The following is a 16,450-nucleotide window of genomic DNA, read 5'->3' on the forward strand; positions in this document are numbered from 1 at the left end:
TTTACTTTCGAAGAATTTTTTTACCGACTCGAGATCAAGCGATAGAATATTTACTATTGTTTCTTAAATCGAATTATTATTCTTGACAAAATGTTTGATGTTTCAGTCGACGTCACTTTCATAGTGGACATCATCATAAATTTTCGCACGACTTTCGTGAATAGCAACGATGAAGTGGTGTCCCATCCTGCAAAGATAGCCGTCCATTACCTGAAGGGTTGGTTCATCATCGACCTAGTGGCCGCTATACCCTTCGACCTTTTTCTCGTTGGCTCTCACACTGACGAGGTAAGTTTCGTCGCACGCTCCACGTTTTCTGAGAATCTTCTTTCCAGGCTGAATCTGATCATCGTCAAATCACTTCCTATCAATCGACCATCCCCCCTAAGAAATTTCATTAACCTCGTGATTGAAAAAATTCCAATTATATCGAAGTAATTGCACTTCTGTTTCAGAGAATTTCCCAGTTACCTAAGACAAATTTTGATGAAACGTTTGACGATAATTATGTGGTAGCAGAATTAAAAAGAAAGAATGGTAATAAGATTCACAGAAAAACTCAGAAAATGATTCATTCGGATATTGTTTGACGTTGGAGCGTTCTCAAGATGTGAAACGTCGATTGAAATTAATTTTTCCAAACAAGAATGTTAAATTTTAAACAAAAGTGATTTGACGTTAAGATCAGGTTTTCGGCTGAAGTTTCTAGAATGTCGATGTTAGCTCGTAAATATGATTAGGATGACATGCCGAGCCCAAGTTAAGTGCCCATAGGTGTGTCTTACCGGATTGGTGCTTAGTTCGTTTTCCCTTTTTTCGACGTTTCTCGGTGTTGAATGATTTCTCTTTTTTCTTTGTCGAAAGTTAGTCGATTCGACGTATATTAAATGTGCACACAATGTACGTACCGGCAAACGAGAAGGAACTTTAACTTTAAGGATTCTCGTTGTCTGGAACGACTCCACACAAGTTTCACATATGGTACACGTACGTTATATAGATCAAACAATATCGAGAAAGAATCGAGAAAATAAAAAAGAAAAAAAAAGAAAGAAAGTTTGCTCGAACAGAAAAATATATGTCTCAATCAAATTCGAATTCATTTGAACTTTGAAAGAAAGATACAAATTGGCATTCGCGTTTTAACATGGAAATACTTTTTTCCTTTTTTTGTAATATAAGAAAAATATAAGAAAGAAAAAGATAAATTTGTAATAATAGCATTTAATTGAGTTTGTACCTGTACACACACGTATGCATACACACTTGATCTATACATGTGTAAGTAAGTTTAGTTCTCTCGCTGTGAAGATTTCTGCTCTGATTGTCGAAATGTTAGATTTTTATTGTCAGTTCCTTGTCAAGATTTCTCTTCTGTATTCTTTGTCCCGTGTCTTATTATTTTCTTTTATTTTCCACCGTTTCAGTTTTTCTCAATTCAATTTTTTATCGTTTTACGTTCGAACCGTTCTGTTCTGGTTTCCTCATGATTTCTCGTGTCTTTTCTTTGCCTCTCCTCCGTGACAGGATATTAGCATATGCCTATACGCAAGATAATCTTTCTTTTTTCATTTTGTTTCCCATGGTGCTCTTTAGAAAGAAAAAGAGGAAACGATTCAAAACGCAAAATCGAGCACGTTAAAAAAAAGAGAGAAATGTAGAAAATAATGATGCACCTGCGAGTAATCTATATGACCCCTTTCTTCCCTGTGTTTCTTGGTGGAGGAGCAAATGTAGGGCAGTGTAATTTTAATTGCGCGTGCAGGAGAGTTTATTTCACGAGCACTTTGCGTAAGTTGAAATAAATCTAGGAGAAAGTTTTATGTCTCGGCAAAAATCGAATAAAATACGTCGAACAATTTTTCTTTTTCCAAGATCTTCGAAGAGAGAAAATGTGAATTTTTTTACGAATGTATCGATTAAATTAATTCCCATTGTCTCAGTAATTCTTTTCCGAAAAAATAGAAGGAAAGATCAAATGAAAAAATGTAGTCCCTTTTTTCTGTTGCTTTCCTACTCTGTTTTTTTAACAGAAAAAAAGAATAAAATACAACAAATTAAATCACGAAATCATAAACGAACGAATTTTAACCTCAGTTTAACGTTTCCGTAGCTCGGCTTGGACAAGGACGAGGTTAGTTGACACACATACACACAGAAAAATTACTCACAGGCTGACGTTTCTTTTCCCTTTTCTCTTTTGTTGTTTTCTTTAATACAAACGCAGGTTTCGATTTACACACGTTTTTTTTTACACACTAATGATTAAAGATTCACCAAACGCAAATAAGAAACACGTCTGATATTTTTTCTTGCACAGAATTTTTTTCTATACAATCAAACCCATTTTGTTCTCGATGTTCCGCCATCGACCTCCACGATCTTAACACGTACACGTGTGTGTCCACCTTGTACACGTACATACACACACGAACACACACACATATACATATACATGAATCACAATCAATTTACACACAAGAACCATACAAGAAGAAAATTCGACCAACTGCAACCCCACGATTTATCAAGGAAGTTAGAGCGAAGTCGATCGACATTAAAGAAAGTTAAAAAAAAAAAAAAAGAAAATAAAAGGAAGGAAAAAGAGTTAAATTCAATTTTTCCATAGTTTAAGTTAGTCATGTTAGACAGAGAGAGAGAGAGAGAGTAATCGGTGATGAAATCTTGTTTCCAGATTTTTGGAAGCATTCGTTTGCCTCGGTATAATCGTAGAAAGAAAACGAGAAATGTCGATCGACTTGCTCCCGTCCTCTGCGGCGTGAAAAATTTCTCGACGATGAACCTTGAGGGAGCGTCTGCATGTTCACAGTAAAGTATTTTGCAATGAAAAAGCGATACTGTAAATAATAATAATAACAATAATAATAAGGATAACGATAATGATCAGTGATAATTATGTATTCACGTACGATCTCTTGGTAGGAGAATCGATTTGCATCAAAGTATAAAACCGTAGCTTTCAGAGATACTTGTTTTTGTTACCTTTTTTCTTTTTGAGCTTAGCATATCCTTACGAGTATACAAACATTTCTGTAAAATATATATTTTTTTACCAATAGTACGAAGTATGAATGAAGCGCAAAAAAAGATGAAAGATATTTTCATAATCAATGTTTCATAAAATTATTGTATTGTATATATATATATACACTCACATATTATATATATATACACATAATATATCCTGATTAGGTAGTTGATAGTTTTAGATGAATTATTCCTAACAAATATTGATCCTACGTTACAACGTAAAACGATCGATTTTTCATTTTTTTCACTTCATCCGATTTTTCTCTCGATCTTTCGTCGTTATTATTCCTTTTCTCACTTTCCCCTTTTTTCACATAGTATCGTAGAGACTTTATCTGGGTATCAATACTTGTTGAGAATAATGCAAATAGTTAGAGAGTGTTTTCTGTAGTTAGTGGACCAACGAATTTTTCCCCTGTTTTTCCTCTTTTTTTTTTACCAAAAATATCGATGGTCGATCTAATCGAAATAATTCGAACATCCATTCATCGATTGTGATCTGCCTCAATTGTGCTGTATACATATTGTGGCACGAATTAGATGATACTGTATATCGGAGCTATTCAAGCCTGATCAAAGATGAAATGAGATAGAGAAATGGCTGGCTAACAAAAGGAATCAAGAGAGCTTGCTAAAAGAGCCTCGTTATTTTCGAACGTTTCTAATAACCTGCAGGGAACGTTTGTACGTTTTATCTCGTTTATATCTGTTGCATTTCAGCTTCTCTATTTTTCTGTTCTCTCTCTTTCTCTCTCTCCCTCTGTCTCTTTCTTTATTTTTTTTCTTTTTTTTTTTAAGGATACAAGGTGCAGTTGCGGAAAACCTCAATTGTTAATTTCATAGTAATTAAAATACTCTGCGTTCGCAGATAAAATGTTTGCAATAATTCACAATATCGAGAAAAACTTTAGTAAAACTAACTAGGGTAAACAAATATTTAGTTAAAATATCAAATATCTCATCATATCGAAAATATTGCAAATGTGAAACTTCAAGCGTTTAATTATGGACGTCATATTCAATATTATCTGTTCAATCTTTTTCTCCGAACTATTTGATATATCATTGTCATGTATTGTGTAAATTATCAAATATTATATTAAGTACTATAATGAATTGTTTTAACTATTATTCTGTGACTGCACCTTTTAATCAAATTTGTGCTTCGGGGTTGCAGAATTATCCGTGCTTACTTATAAGTGTTTCGACCATCCCTTAATGTAACGATGTGAAAGAAACAGTGTCGAAATAGAAATGATAGCTCGTAAAGAATAATCCCAAAGAAAATCGATCTCTCGCAGTCAAATCGATTGTTCCAAAATTCACTGATATCAATAAACGGCCACACGATACACATGGTTTAGAATACTCTTATCAGTACTTTTACGTATAACCGTATAATGACGTACATACAATGGTTCACGAAAGTATATGACGCTCTACCATACGATAGTAAATTTTTATATCTATACAAAGGATTTTGAAATTCTGTTACCACTATAACGAGGTACGGGTATCATGATTATATTGGTGAAACTTGAAATCAATCTGGAAACGTATAGAGAAGTTATAAAATGTTTATTGCAAATATATATTAATAAAAAATAGCTATGTTAAGCGTATGATAAATGTTAAATATGGTGCCACTAAATATTGAAGTTTATTTATCTAACGAATAACTTGACTGTCTAAGTACTTTTATGATCTCTACAGAATATACACTTGCAAATATTTTCCAACTTCTATATACATTTCCAGGTTTGTTTCAAATTTTACCAGTATGATTATGATAGTCCTGTCTCATTATATGTAATATTAATTAGAATACATTCATAAGGTTTCTGCAAGTGTTCGAACACTTTTGTGATGTGCTGAATAATTGTTCAGTTCTTCTAGGATACCAAAATACAACCAAATACATGCTCGTCTTCTGATCAAATCGTAACTGAGAATCGTGATTTACCCCTAGACCATGTAGCATAGTCTAAAAAGAAATACAAAGTAATAAATTAAAGATAGACAGTTTCTAAGGAAAAAAATCACACGTATACGGAATACACGCACATATACATGAATAAAATGATATATAATACATACACAAACGCATAGAAACACGCGAAAGACGCAGAGGATCACACAGTAACACAACGAACACACCCCGAAACCGAAAGATTTTTCAGCGGGATTTTGTAACGATCGTATGTAAGCTTTTGGCGTTTTTTCTCTCTGGATTATCCATTAATCAATTCTCTCTGTTGATCTTCTATTTTTACGTTGTCGAGCTTTTCTCTACCATTTTTATTAATTGCGCTTCTGTTGCAAGCTACATAAAGAAAGTCGTACAAGCCCGGCCTAATATGATAATTTTTGTGTGTATACGTATTATTACCATTTAAAGTAATTTCCTCATTCGATGTTCTTAACAAATCTGTTTTGTATTTTACGCTTTTAATACAAAAAAGACGAGAACTCATATTCCTTGTTGTATCATGTTTTATTATAATTGTACATCTGGATATTTTTTGTACACGATAAATGATCATGTGTGTTTTCTATCGCTTGAACGCTTCGTCTTCTTTCTACTTACGTATAATATGCCTTGTATAACGATCAGCGGGTTGCTAGGAGATATTTACACGGCAAGATGTAGAAATCTTTCCTTTCTCTTTGGCTGCTGGCTCTTGGTTGATCACTGTATATTCGAAGGTTCTTGTATTTAAATTTATTTCATCCAATACCATACACTGATGGAAGTATCAGTCTTTCAATAGTCAAATTTTTGTTAAATTGTTAATTACATTTTTTAATATAATATCAATTTCTTCACATCATCCAGGTTTAATTAACATCCAACTTCTCGATAAAGAAATCTTATTTTTATAAATTTATTTATTACAAGAAGATAGCATAAATAATTAGAAATTTCAAAGAAAATTTAAGAAAATAGTGTATATAATAATGGTCATTCTCTTATGCATTTGATCAATATGGTTTCTGAGCGACTCACATGTGGATCATATCGTAAAGTTTCGTGGAAGCTTGTAATATTGGAATCTAAAGGGAATTAAATCTATGAATTGACTATTAATCGTGATATCGTATATTGACTTTAACGAATTCCCATATTAATAAATCTGTTGCACTTCTAATAACTACCAAATTAAAATTATAAATTGTATAATACTCAAATTATCCGAATTATGATAGATTATCGAATCCTCAAATTAACAAAGGATTGCTGAAGTGTTAAAGTACTGAATTCTCAAGTTAACAGATCTATGAAATTTTAAAATGCCGAATCTAGAAATTATTGAATAACTAAACTTTTAAATATCAAAGTTTTTAGAAATGCCACATTCTATTCAGAAATTATCAATTGTTTAGATGACTCAAACAATCATATCTTACTATAATCATAAACCTCCATACACTATCCAAGCCATTAGCCGTCTATCCTTTAACGACTGCAAACATACTATCGATCATTCAGATATTTGATTACCCAACGTTATTCCAACAATTCAAGGTACTAATTATTCGACAATAGTTTATCTGGAAGTCAGCAAGCATCCACGACGTTGAAGTCGTTTCAGAAGTGAGATAAGATCGCGTTAGGCAATAAGATGGAACACGTTGTGTATTCGAAGCTTCCACGATGCTTCCTTTGATGCACCGGTTCGCGTGTACATCGTAATAACATTTCTCGTATTATCAATCGTTGCTATCAAACGTCCTCGGATATTCTTGGTAATCCCGAGGCCGGATAAAAGACGGCCAACTTTCTCATCTCTGGCCGATATATCGCTTAGCTCGTCCCAGGCCATAAATCGCGACCGAGTCTTCAAAGCACCGTGGCCATCCAAGCAAAACCAGAGATAATAACGTTTTAAAAATATCGCGTTGCCATCCATCATTCTGTTTCCGTTCGACCGAAACTCTAGTATGATTGTGGCACGAGCATGACGATTTTTCGATCGCTTATAAAAGAAAGGAAAAAGTGAGGAAATGATTCGAAGGATGTACAGAATGATTTTTATACATTGTCTTTTTGGCTAAATTGTTTGAATATAATTTACAGGTGAAAATTTTAAAGAGATAGGTGGTATATAGTGAAAGTCTATTTACCTGAATTTTTGGAGAAACAAATATTTGTAAAGCATAGTTTGTGTAATACGAGTCTATCGATTGTACTATGACGTTTTATGTAATCGAAGTATACTGATTCTACTGTTTAAGATATTTATATCGTAATATTTGTATTTGTAAAATACTTGCAAATTATTGAAAACACTTGTACTTATTGTCAAAATATTTACGTTTATATGCTGGCTGCTGCATGAAGTCTGATATGACAATTTAAGCTTTAATTGTTAATTTTAAATCAATCACGACTATGCAATATATAGAAAATAAATATAATCAACCTTCCTATTATTCTATAATACAGAATACATTGCTATACGTGTACATGTTTCAGGCTACGATCAATATTTGCTTCTAACTTTGTAACACAATATTTGCAGCAAAAAAAAACGTCATTTTGTCTTCACCTGTAGATTATTCTCATACAGTTTGGCACCGATAATGCATATAATAAAAAGTTGGACTAAAAAAATTCAAGATACCCTGTATAATTGCTTCAGAATGCAAATTAATTTGTTTATTACTACATTGATTGAAATAGCGTAACTATCGCCGAGCAACCCGTGCAACCAAGTACCAAGTTCGAGATTACTCGTTAGCAAAGTTATTTAGACGAATGGTTCAGTTTTGGTTGGAGTGTAGTCGACTTTTGCATGATAGAATCGTTAACGAATTATCGTTCGATCGAACGATCTTTTTTCTTCGATGCGGCTAATCGAATCTCGAACCAACGACAGGTAAGAAATTCCATCGAAGAGAAAGCATGAGTATTTACTGAGTCTGTGTTGAGCAGAATGTTTGTAACGATATATGGTTGTGAATGCATAATACTACTTATAACGATCCTTACGACTGACTGTTGGCGATGTTGAATCTTGATCGTGGAAAATGATCAATGATTCGCGATGTCGATCTCGATCAATCGAAATGTTTGGTACATACATTTGTATTGACTGACGCGTATAAGAGAGGAGAGAAAAAGTAAAACAATAATCACAGGTTTCGTATAGATCATCTTTTATGGTCATTAATAATAAATAATACAGGAAATACCGATAAGTGGGAAATTTTGTATTGTTACAGACAATTTGAATAATTTCACTGAAATATATTCACTGATATTCACAATCTTTTAATAATAAAGTTCTAGATCATCGTATTTCCAAATTAAATAATCTAATTTCAATGCATCGGAAAGTGCTACATTAACTTCGCAAATTGTTAATTATTAATATTATGGTGTATTTAAATTATCAAATTTTCAAACGAACAAATCTATAAATTACCAAATTCCCACCGTATCGAATCCGCAAATTGTTAAATTACTCCCCAAATTGCAAAGGGTGTTATGATAAATCTATGAATCGTTAATTAATCACAGTGCCGCCCATAAATAATCGAATTCCCAAATTAGCAAATCCATTAATTACTGAGTTTCCAATGTACCAAATTCCCAGATCAACAGATCTATAAATCACTGAACTTTCAAAGTATCGAATCTCCAAGGTATACTTACTCAAAATACAAAGAATAATCCAAATGGAATAAATGAAGAAGTTTGTCAACTCTGAAAACTTTGATAGATTAGCTGTAATCATGCAAGATACTTCTCCTATGTTCATTTTGTACATATCTCCTAACTTTCGGTCCGCTTCGCAACCATGGACGAGATATCTCGCCATACAATGTTGTTCATACGATGCACGAAATATCCCACGAGTCTGTTTTTCCGTAATTACAACTTCCGCCTTAATAAAAAAAAACATACGGAATATCTCGTCTGTGGTAGCGAAGCGGTTAATGGCATGTTAGTGATTTATACGAAACTGTAATTATTTCTTCAGTTATACTCTTCGCTATAACATCGATAACATCCTTATAAAATGTATTCCTTCGCTCCTTGTATTAATCACTATGTGTTTCGAGTGGATATTACAATTAGTAAGTACTATGCCTACCATTTTTGTTGCTTTTTGTCTCTATCATAAGAAATTTACACATAAAGTGGTAAATTCAATTGAACGTAGCTACTTCAATAGTAAAAGTTTACAAAGTTGAGGGTAACCATTTCTGTTGAAATTGCCTTGGGAATGCAATGGACGAGACTATCTGCTCGAAAGTCAGTTGAAATTTCTGCAGTTTCCTTTTTCCTCGCCTCTTTGACACATATAAAAATGCAGGTTCCAATTTCTTTTTGTCTAAATGAAAGATTACATTGAAACGAAGAAAACTTTTTTTTTCTTTATTTCACTCTTCTTTTCTTATGAAGATTAAATATTCCTGAGAAATGAAAAGAGGATATTAAGTATTGCAAAGCTTCTGACTGACCTAAAAGTGACCGACGTCTCGATCGATCGAACTCGAGGACAACAGTCGGCGTACTAGAGATTCCTCGTAAGAACTACGGTTAAACCCATAACTCAGACTGTCAAACTGACTTTGGCGTTGTTGCAACCAAGGGAAGACCGTTCGATAAAAACCTGATTACGTGGAATGCTTATTGTTAGTCTAGAACGTCTGTATATCCAGGCCAGATCAATTATTTATTACGTTTCTATCTAGCGTTACATTTTTTATCGGGTCACTGCATTCAACCAAGATAGTGTATCTAAAATATGAAATATGCAAGCAGACTGCGAATGTTTTTATATTTATGATACATAGAAAATTTATGTATACAAGAATGTATAAAATATACATAGTGGGCAAAATTATAGAAAATATTTGAGTTAAAACAATTGTTATAAATTTAAGGCTGCAAAACATAATATACAAAAATATACAAAAAGGCCAAAATAAAATACTTATCGTGATAATTAGTAGCTATATAGGCGAAATAAGAAAGAGTGAAACATTTCTATTTACGTGCTGTATTTTTCAGCGTTCTTCTCAGTCTATGCACAAAATTAATTTGTTCACATGATCCCATTGCTTGTAGCAATACGAATTCGTTCTTCAAAAGTGCTATAGAATAAAAATCAAAATTTAATATCCAGCATTAAACGTAATCACGTTTGAAAGAATTGGGTGAAATTCCAAACGCAATCCTATTGAAACGTCCGTAATGAAATTATCATAAAATTGGTATTCTTCGTGGCTGATGTTCGACTGATGGCCAAAGTCAGTTCACTTTAGCTTCCACGGAAAACTCGAGCACAGAACCAAGAGTGTCGTACGGCCGAGCGTGAGATCGACAAAGTGTGACGTGTTCTTTACAGACGACCACCTTGATAGGACTATTGAAGACTGCTCGTCTTCTGCGACTCGTCAGAGTAGCCAGGAAAATCGACAGGTATAGCGAATATGGAGCTGCGGTTTTACTCCTTTTGATGGGCACCTTCGCTCTTAGTGCCCATTGGATGGCGTGTATATGGTGAGTTTCCTGTTAAAAAATTTGAGATATTAATCCTTAAATGTATAGCGTTTCTACTTGATAATATGTCACAAATTTAAAAACGTGTTTAAATGTATTATTATGTCTGAAGACTACAAAAGAAGAACACGATATGTCGCATTTTTTAGCTTTCACCAATCAATTATTTTTTTTTATACCTTTTACAATTTTTTTCTAGATATAGTGAAATGTCATTTTATTATTTATGTCATATCAAAATACTTTTTTATTCATAAAATGATATTAAAGTCAGAAGACTGACGTACGTATCACGTTTTTCTTTTCCTTTAAGAGTCGAAGAAAAGAATTTGTGAAAGAAGTTAATTTTGTAGCGAAGGAAATATTATTTCTAAATTTGTAATAGATTCAAATGGAAACAAAATGATAAAAGATAGAATCGTTTTGTTGAAGGTACGCCATAGGAAACGCTGAGAGACCAACGCTGAAGAGCAAAGTCGGTTGGCTCGATATTCTGGCCAACGACACGCATCAGTTTTATTTTCACAACAACACCGGAGGGCCGAGTATAAGGGTGAATAAACTCATCAAACTGTAACTTTTTAACGTCGTTTCGTGGCTAATCTAATGTCACGCGAAACGACCCGAACGCTCGTTTATTATTCTAGAATCGAAAATAGTTCTTCATCAGTCGTTTCGACTAAAGCTCTTACCTCTGTCCATTTTTAGAGCCGCTATATCACAGCACTATATTTCACCTTTAGTAGTTTGACATCAGTGGGCTTTGGAAACGTGGCTCCAAACACGGATGCCGAGAAGATATTTACTATAATCGTTATGCTAATCGGATGTAAGCATCGATCAGAATGATGTAATCGTTTCAATTAGTGACTAATGTACGTACGACGAATTAACTCGGCTATACTTTGTTCCAGCTTTGATGTATGCCAGTATCTTCGGTAACGTCTCAGCGATCATTCAGAGGCTTTACAGCGGTACAGCAAGATACCATACGCAAATGCTTCGAGTTCGAGAGTTCATCAAGTTCCATCAGATCCCTAATCCGCTTCGTCAACGGTTGGAAGAGTACTTTCAACATGCTTGGACGTACACGAACGGAATCGATATGAACAGCGTTCTAAAAGGATTCCCCGAGTGCCTTCAGGCGGACATCTGTCTTCATTTGAATAGAAATCTTTTAAACAACTGTAGAGCCTTCGAGGGTGCCAGTCCTGGTTGTTTAAGGTACGTAAGCTAGATATCTTTTAAAACACTATTAATGTCTTAATTAATGTATTAATATTTTTTCACCAAGGGTATACATATAGCTAGATGTTTAACAAAATGAAAAAATGAATTGATTACTATTTTCTTCTTTTTTTTTAATTAGGGCGTTATCATTAAAATTTAAAACGACACACGCACCACCCGGTGATACGTTAGTTCATCGAGGAGACGTGTTAACGTCCCTGTACTTCATATCGCGCGGCAGCATAGAGATATTGAAGGGCGACGTTGTGATGGCAATCCTGGCCAAGGACGACATATTCGGGGAGAATCCTTGCATATATCCGACTGTCGGCAAAGCGTCTTGTAACGTGCGTGCGTTGACGTACTGTGACCTGCACAAGATACACAGGGATGATTTACTCGACGTTTTGGCTCTTTATCCGGAGTTCTCCAATCACTTTAGCCAGAATCTCGAGATCACTTTTAATCTGAGAGATGTACGTATTATTTACATATCCTTTTATTCATAATTGGTAATGGATAAGGGAAGCTTCCCTTTTAAAATGCTTTTTAGTTTAACTCGATATCCCTTATTTATCCTGAGATACTGTAATTTAAATGGAAGATTAATTTTTAATCTTTTATTATGTCCGTCTTTGTCGTAGCTCTTCCCTGACCTAACGCAAACTGCGCACGTGTGCGCTGGTCAGTGTCAAACGCCAATTCAGCGTTTGTAATCGCTATCTAGCGTTTCTATTCTTCTTTATTCGTTAATAATATGTAACATACAAGAATAGAATTTTGTATTTACTTCATGCTTGGAAGAGTTAATGAAATTTCGTGTTAATTTACAGGAGGAACAGGCTGGTGTTGATCCAATATCAGCAAGGTTTCCCGTCAGTACTCCAACGGACGTCGATGTCGACGCTAGGAGATTCGCTTTCCGTCCACCAAGATACCGTCGAGGACCCGGTGGTCCTGGCACCAATCTTATCCCTACTGGTCGACAAGACTCTTTACAGGGTGATCAGGAAGACTAGTAAGAATTTTTCAATCAAAACCACACAAACGAATAAATGCTTTCTCTCACTCAAACTCATATATTTCTTCGTTGCTATCAAAAACAGCGACAAAGGGAGTGGTCATGGAATTCTGGAGTTCAGTACCGACAAAGCCGGCCAAGACGTGACACCATTGAACCTAGAGTTCGACGAGCCAAAGCAAAGAAGTTCCACATTGAACTCCATAACCGGTGAGAAAAATCGCGTGTATTCGGTCGATCGATTCTCTTTTACTCCATTTTTCCCCATCGGAGTGGAGTAATACTCTTTCTCTGTAACTCTCTCTTTCTCTTGTTTGCCTCTACTTACTGTCTGAGGAATGTTGTTCTCTGCACGATAAATAGAATATTCTTAATACATATTCGAGTAAGGACTTCTGTTACGATTTACTCGGTTTCGAACGTTTGCTATACATGTGGTCGTTGGAAGATCCTTATGATTCAGGAAAGTACTTTTGAATCATTGCTTCGCAAACACCTGCCACATCGATTATCGCTTATCATTTAAAAAGTATATTTTGAGAGATATAGATACTTCTCGGAACGTTGTATATATTTATTGAGAAGCTCAGCTTGCCCCTTTATTCCTTTATTTATCTTATATACTTATTACTCGTTACACGAGTTTGGACCGCTTAGAATCTCCGAAGAGAACCGATTTTGCCGGACCGATTAACAACGTTATTGTGGAAAGGTAATTCCGAATCTTATCTAGCAGAGTGCAGTAATCGCAGTTGCCTCCAACTATACAGTAGTCCTGGAGTGGAAGCGGTGGGATGTGAATTTTTCCTTTTTACTAACACTTGATTGGAAATTGTGCAATTTTCACCCACTTTTTTCACTTGCTTTAATCACGAATAGTAACTGTGTTGAGAGAAAGAAAATTCTGCTGAAAGAGCTTATTAGTATTTTCAAGATCTTTTCCGCTCATTTATCGTTAGTAAATTCATTCTTTTATTAGAAATTCTATGAAATTAATCTGTAAATATGAAAGTTTTAAAGAAACCTTGTGGATGCTGAATTGTTATAGACTGCGAATGTTTATGCAAAATACAGTATCGAAACTTAAATAAAACGTAGTACTTTTGATATTTTATATATCTTTACATTTGTAAGTACACATCCTTGTATATTCTCGTCGTAAGTATTCGCAGTCTAGTTATACAATATTAAAGTAGCAAATTTTTCGTACATCAATTTCACTTTGTATTAGATAAAATCTTGCTAATGAAAAATAGAAACTTTCTTGAAAATTACAAATCTGTCCCCCTTTCCACTTCACGATCGCCAAATTACAGTTTCAATCAGATTCATCTTGATTCAATTGCTACTAGTTCGTGTCTCATAAAGATCTTCATTCCACCATAGACACTTTTTTTTCTAAGATCTCGTCTCTGTAGCATAGATCATTTTATCACGAGCTTTACTCGACCGACATATTTCCTCCTTTCTTTCTACCTTTCCCTCTTTTTCTGTCCGCTAAAACATCCCCTTAGCCCAATCGCTTTGATCGACGTAGTATGATCTGTAATGTGATCTTGAAGTCTCTGAAATTATAATTTTGTAGATATTCATATCACGTATATACATAACAATTTTGTAACCATACAACATTTTTGTATATATTTTAGGGAATTCTCTCGGAATGAAAGTATTCAAAATATAGATTTTTAAGATTTCAAGATCGCCAGTATTATCTTTTTTCCTTCGTTTTACGAAGCGATATTTCTTTTATGATTAATATTTAAGGTAAATAGAATACGATGTGAAATCTAGATTAAAATAAAAAAGAATTATCCTTTTCTTCGATATAAGAGATGAGCTTGACGAGGGAAAATTTTGTAAAATATTTTGCCTTCAAATTATTCTAAAATTATTTTCTAAGGTATTTTTACTTTAAACATTCTAAAATTATATTCTAGAACATTTCTATTTCAGAAAATTCTAAAACCTTAAAAGTCGTATTCTACAATATTTTTATTTAAAACATTTTAGTTTATTTTTATGATCAATCGAGCTCGTCTCATCACATCTCGAGCTAAGCAAATCAGAGGCGTTTGGGTTAAGCGTGCAGCGTTTATAAGCTTTGCGTTTGCATTTGATTCCCGAGTTCGTTAACACCTTGAAACCTGGTTGTTCAGGCATGCTAACCCATCTCAAGCGCAGCATACCGGACCTACGTCAGCACAAGATCCATCTTCAACCACTGACGAGTCACGATTACCTTGCCAAGCAGAGTAAGTATCCATTTGGCGGAGTAGACTGGCCAAGTTTTTCTAAATCGTCGCAACGGAACAGACACACAATGTTTATCTCGCAATAATCAGCTGGCGATGAACCAATGCTGAAGAAACTGGGACACAATTGCAATTAAGTCCCTGGAAAATAACATAATTTATACAAGAGTTGTCGACCTCTTTTTTTCTCTCGCTCTTTCTCAGTTTTTTTCTTTCTCTCTTCTTCTGTGGCTCTCTGCCTATCTGTCTCCTCCTTCTGGTTCCCTTCTTTTCTTTGGAGATAAGAGGCACTTTTAGAGATTAGGAAGGTTCGTGTCTGACTTCCCGGATCGTGGTACTGATACTTCTGTGCCTGGGTTTATCCAGTGACCACGCCGTTGACGAAACCAACACGGAGAAGCTCAGCCGCCGGTGAAAGCTGCCTCAGCCAAAACGCTGTGCATCCAACCTCGACGACATCCAGTCATTATACCACGCCATCGCCACCGCAACATCCACAATCTCATGGTGCGTGGAATTGTGTTTCCATGTTTCATTCCCCGTCGTTTGTGTATTGTATCACGGTCGAATGTTGCCACCTTTGCTCGTGAATCATATGTGTTTGTCATGTACGTGAGGAGACTTATCCGAAAATTGCTGAGAAATGAAAAATAGATATTGAAGAGGTCGCATAAAAAGGTGCCCCTTAAACTAAATTGAAATTTTATCTATGAATCTCGAAATATTAAATTTATCATCGAGACATTTACATCGCACCAATATATACGAACTTTTTACATATAAATGCAGATGACACTTTTACAAAATTCTTCGAAACGTAAGACAGACAAATATTTGAATTAAAAATTGAATTTTAAAAAGGTACCGAATTAATAGGTACACGCCTAACATCAATTAAAACTATTTTGAGATGAAAATTTCTCAAGTTCCAGTTGAACAGATTATTTTATCCGATTATTTCTAATTCTAGGTGACTTTCAAAGTGGACCAGGCCGGCCTGTAGAAGAGATAAACGCGAGAATAGACCAACTATCGCGACAAGTGACCTCACTGGAGCATTCTATGGGTGAGGACATCAGATTGATTTTGAATCTGCTACAACAGACGCTCAATTCATCGAGGGAAAGTTCCAGCATCGAGATGATGCCTGGAACCACCTCGGCCGGGCTGTCGAAAAGTAGTAGAGCTCCAGCATTAGTCCAACGATCGGCCAGTGAACCGCAACCGCCGACAGGTCCGCCGTCGAACAATGGAAATGGAAAGCTTCAGCCTAGCACGTCTCACAGTTTGTTTAGGTGAGTGTTCGCGATTCAATTCGGTGAATTAGAAATCCTATCGTTCGCACAGTAACATGGTAAAAAGATTGCTGTCTAATTA

At 34.9% G+C, this 16,450-nt stretch overlaps 1 protein-coding gene across 4 annotated transcripts in view; it reads left to right on the forward strand.

The window, feature by feature from the left end:
• Positions 1 to 16,450, forward strand: part of sei (potassium voltage-gated channel seizure) — a 145,811-nt gene that overhangs the window by 118,926 nt on the left and 10,435 nt on the right. For 3 of the 4 annotated variants that reach the window (XM_033331511.2, XM_033331515.2, XM_033331514.2), the window contains 12 exons: positions 107 to 288; positions 2,114 to 2,134; positions 10,413 to 10,567; positions 11,000 to 11,120; positions 11,276 to 11,396; positions 11,482 to 11,791; positions 11,937 to 12,273; positions 12,631 to 12,815; positions 12,904 to 13,028; positions 14,978 to 15,073; positions 15,440 to 15,580; positions 16,044 to 16,368. In XM_033331511.2, the coding sequence (XP_033187402.1) occupies positions 107 to 288; positions 2,114 to 2,134; positions 10,413 to 10,567; positions 11,000 to 11,120; positions 11,276 to 11,396; positions 11,482 to 11,791; positions 11,937 to 12,273; positions 12,631 to 12,815; positions 12,904 to 13,028; positions 14,978 to 15,073; positions 15,440 to 15,580; positions 16,044 to 16,368 (2,119 nt within the window). The remainder of the gene's footprint in view (positions 1 to 106; positions 289 to 2,113; positions 2,135 to 10,412; positions 10,568 to 10,999; positions 11,121 to 11,275; positions 11,397 to 11,481; positions 11,792 to 11,936; positions 12,274 to 12,630; positions 12,816 to 12,903; positions 13,029 to 14,977; positions 15,074 to 15,439; positions 15,581 to 16,043; positions 16,369 to 16,450) is intronic. The other variant, XM_033331517.2, reaches the window with a different exon arrangement.

This window comes from Bombus vancouverensis, chromosome 12, assembly GCF_051014615.1.
Source record: "Bombus vancouverensis nearcticus chromosome 12, iyBomVanc1_principal, whole genome shotgun sequence".
In the NCBI taxonomy this organism is placed as follows: domain Eukaryota; kingdom Metazoa; phylum Arthropoda; class Insecta; order Hymenoptera; family Apidae; genus Bombus; species Bombus vancouverensis.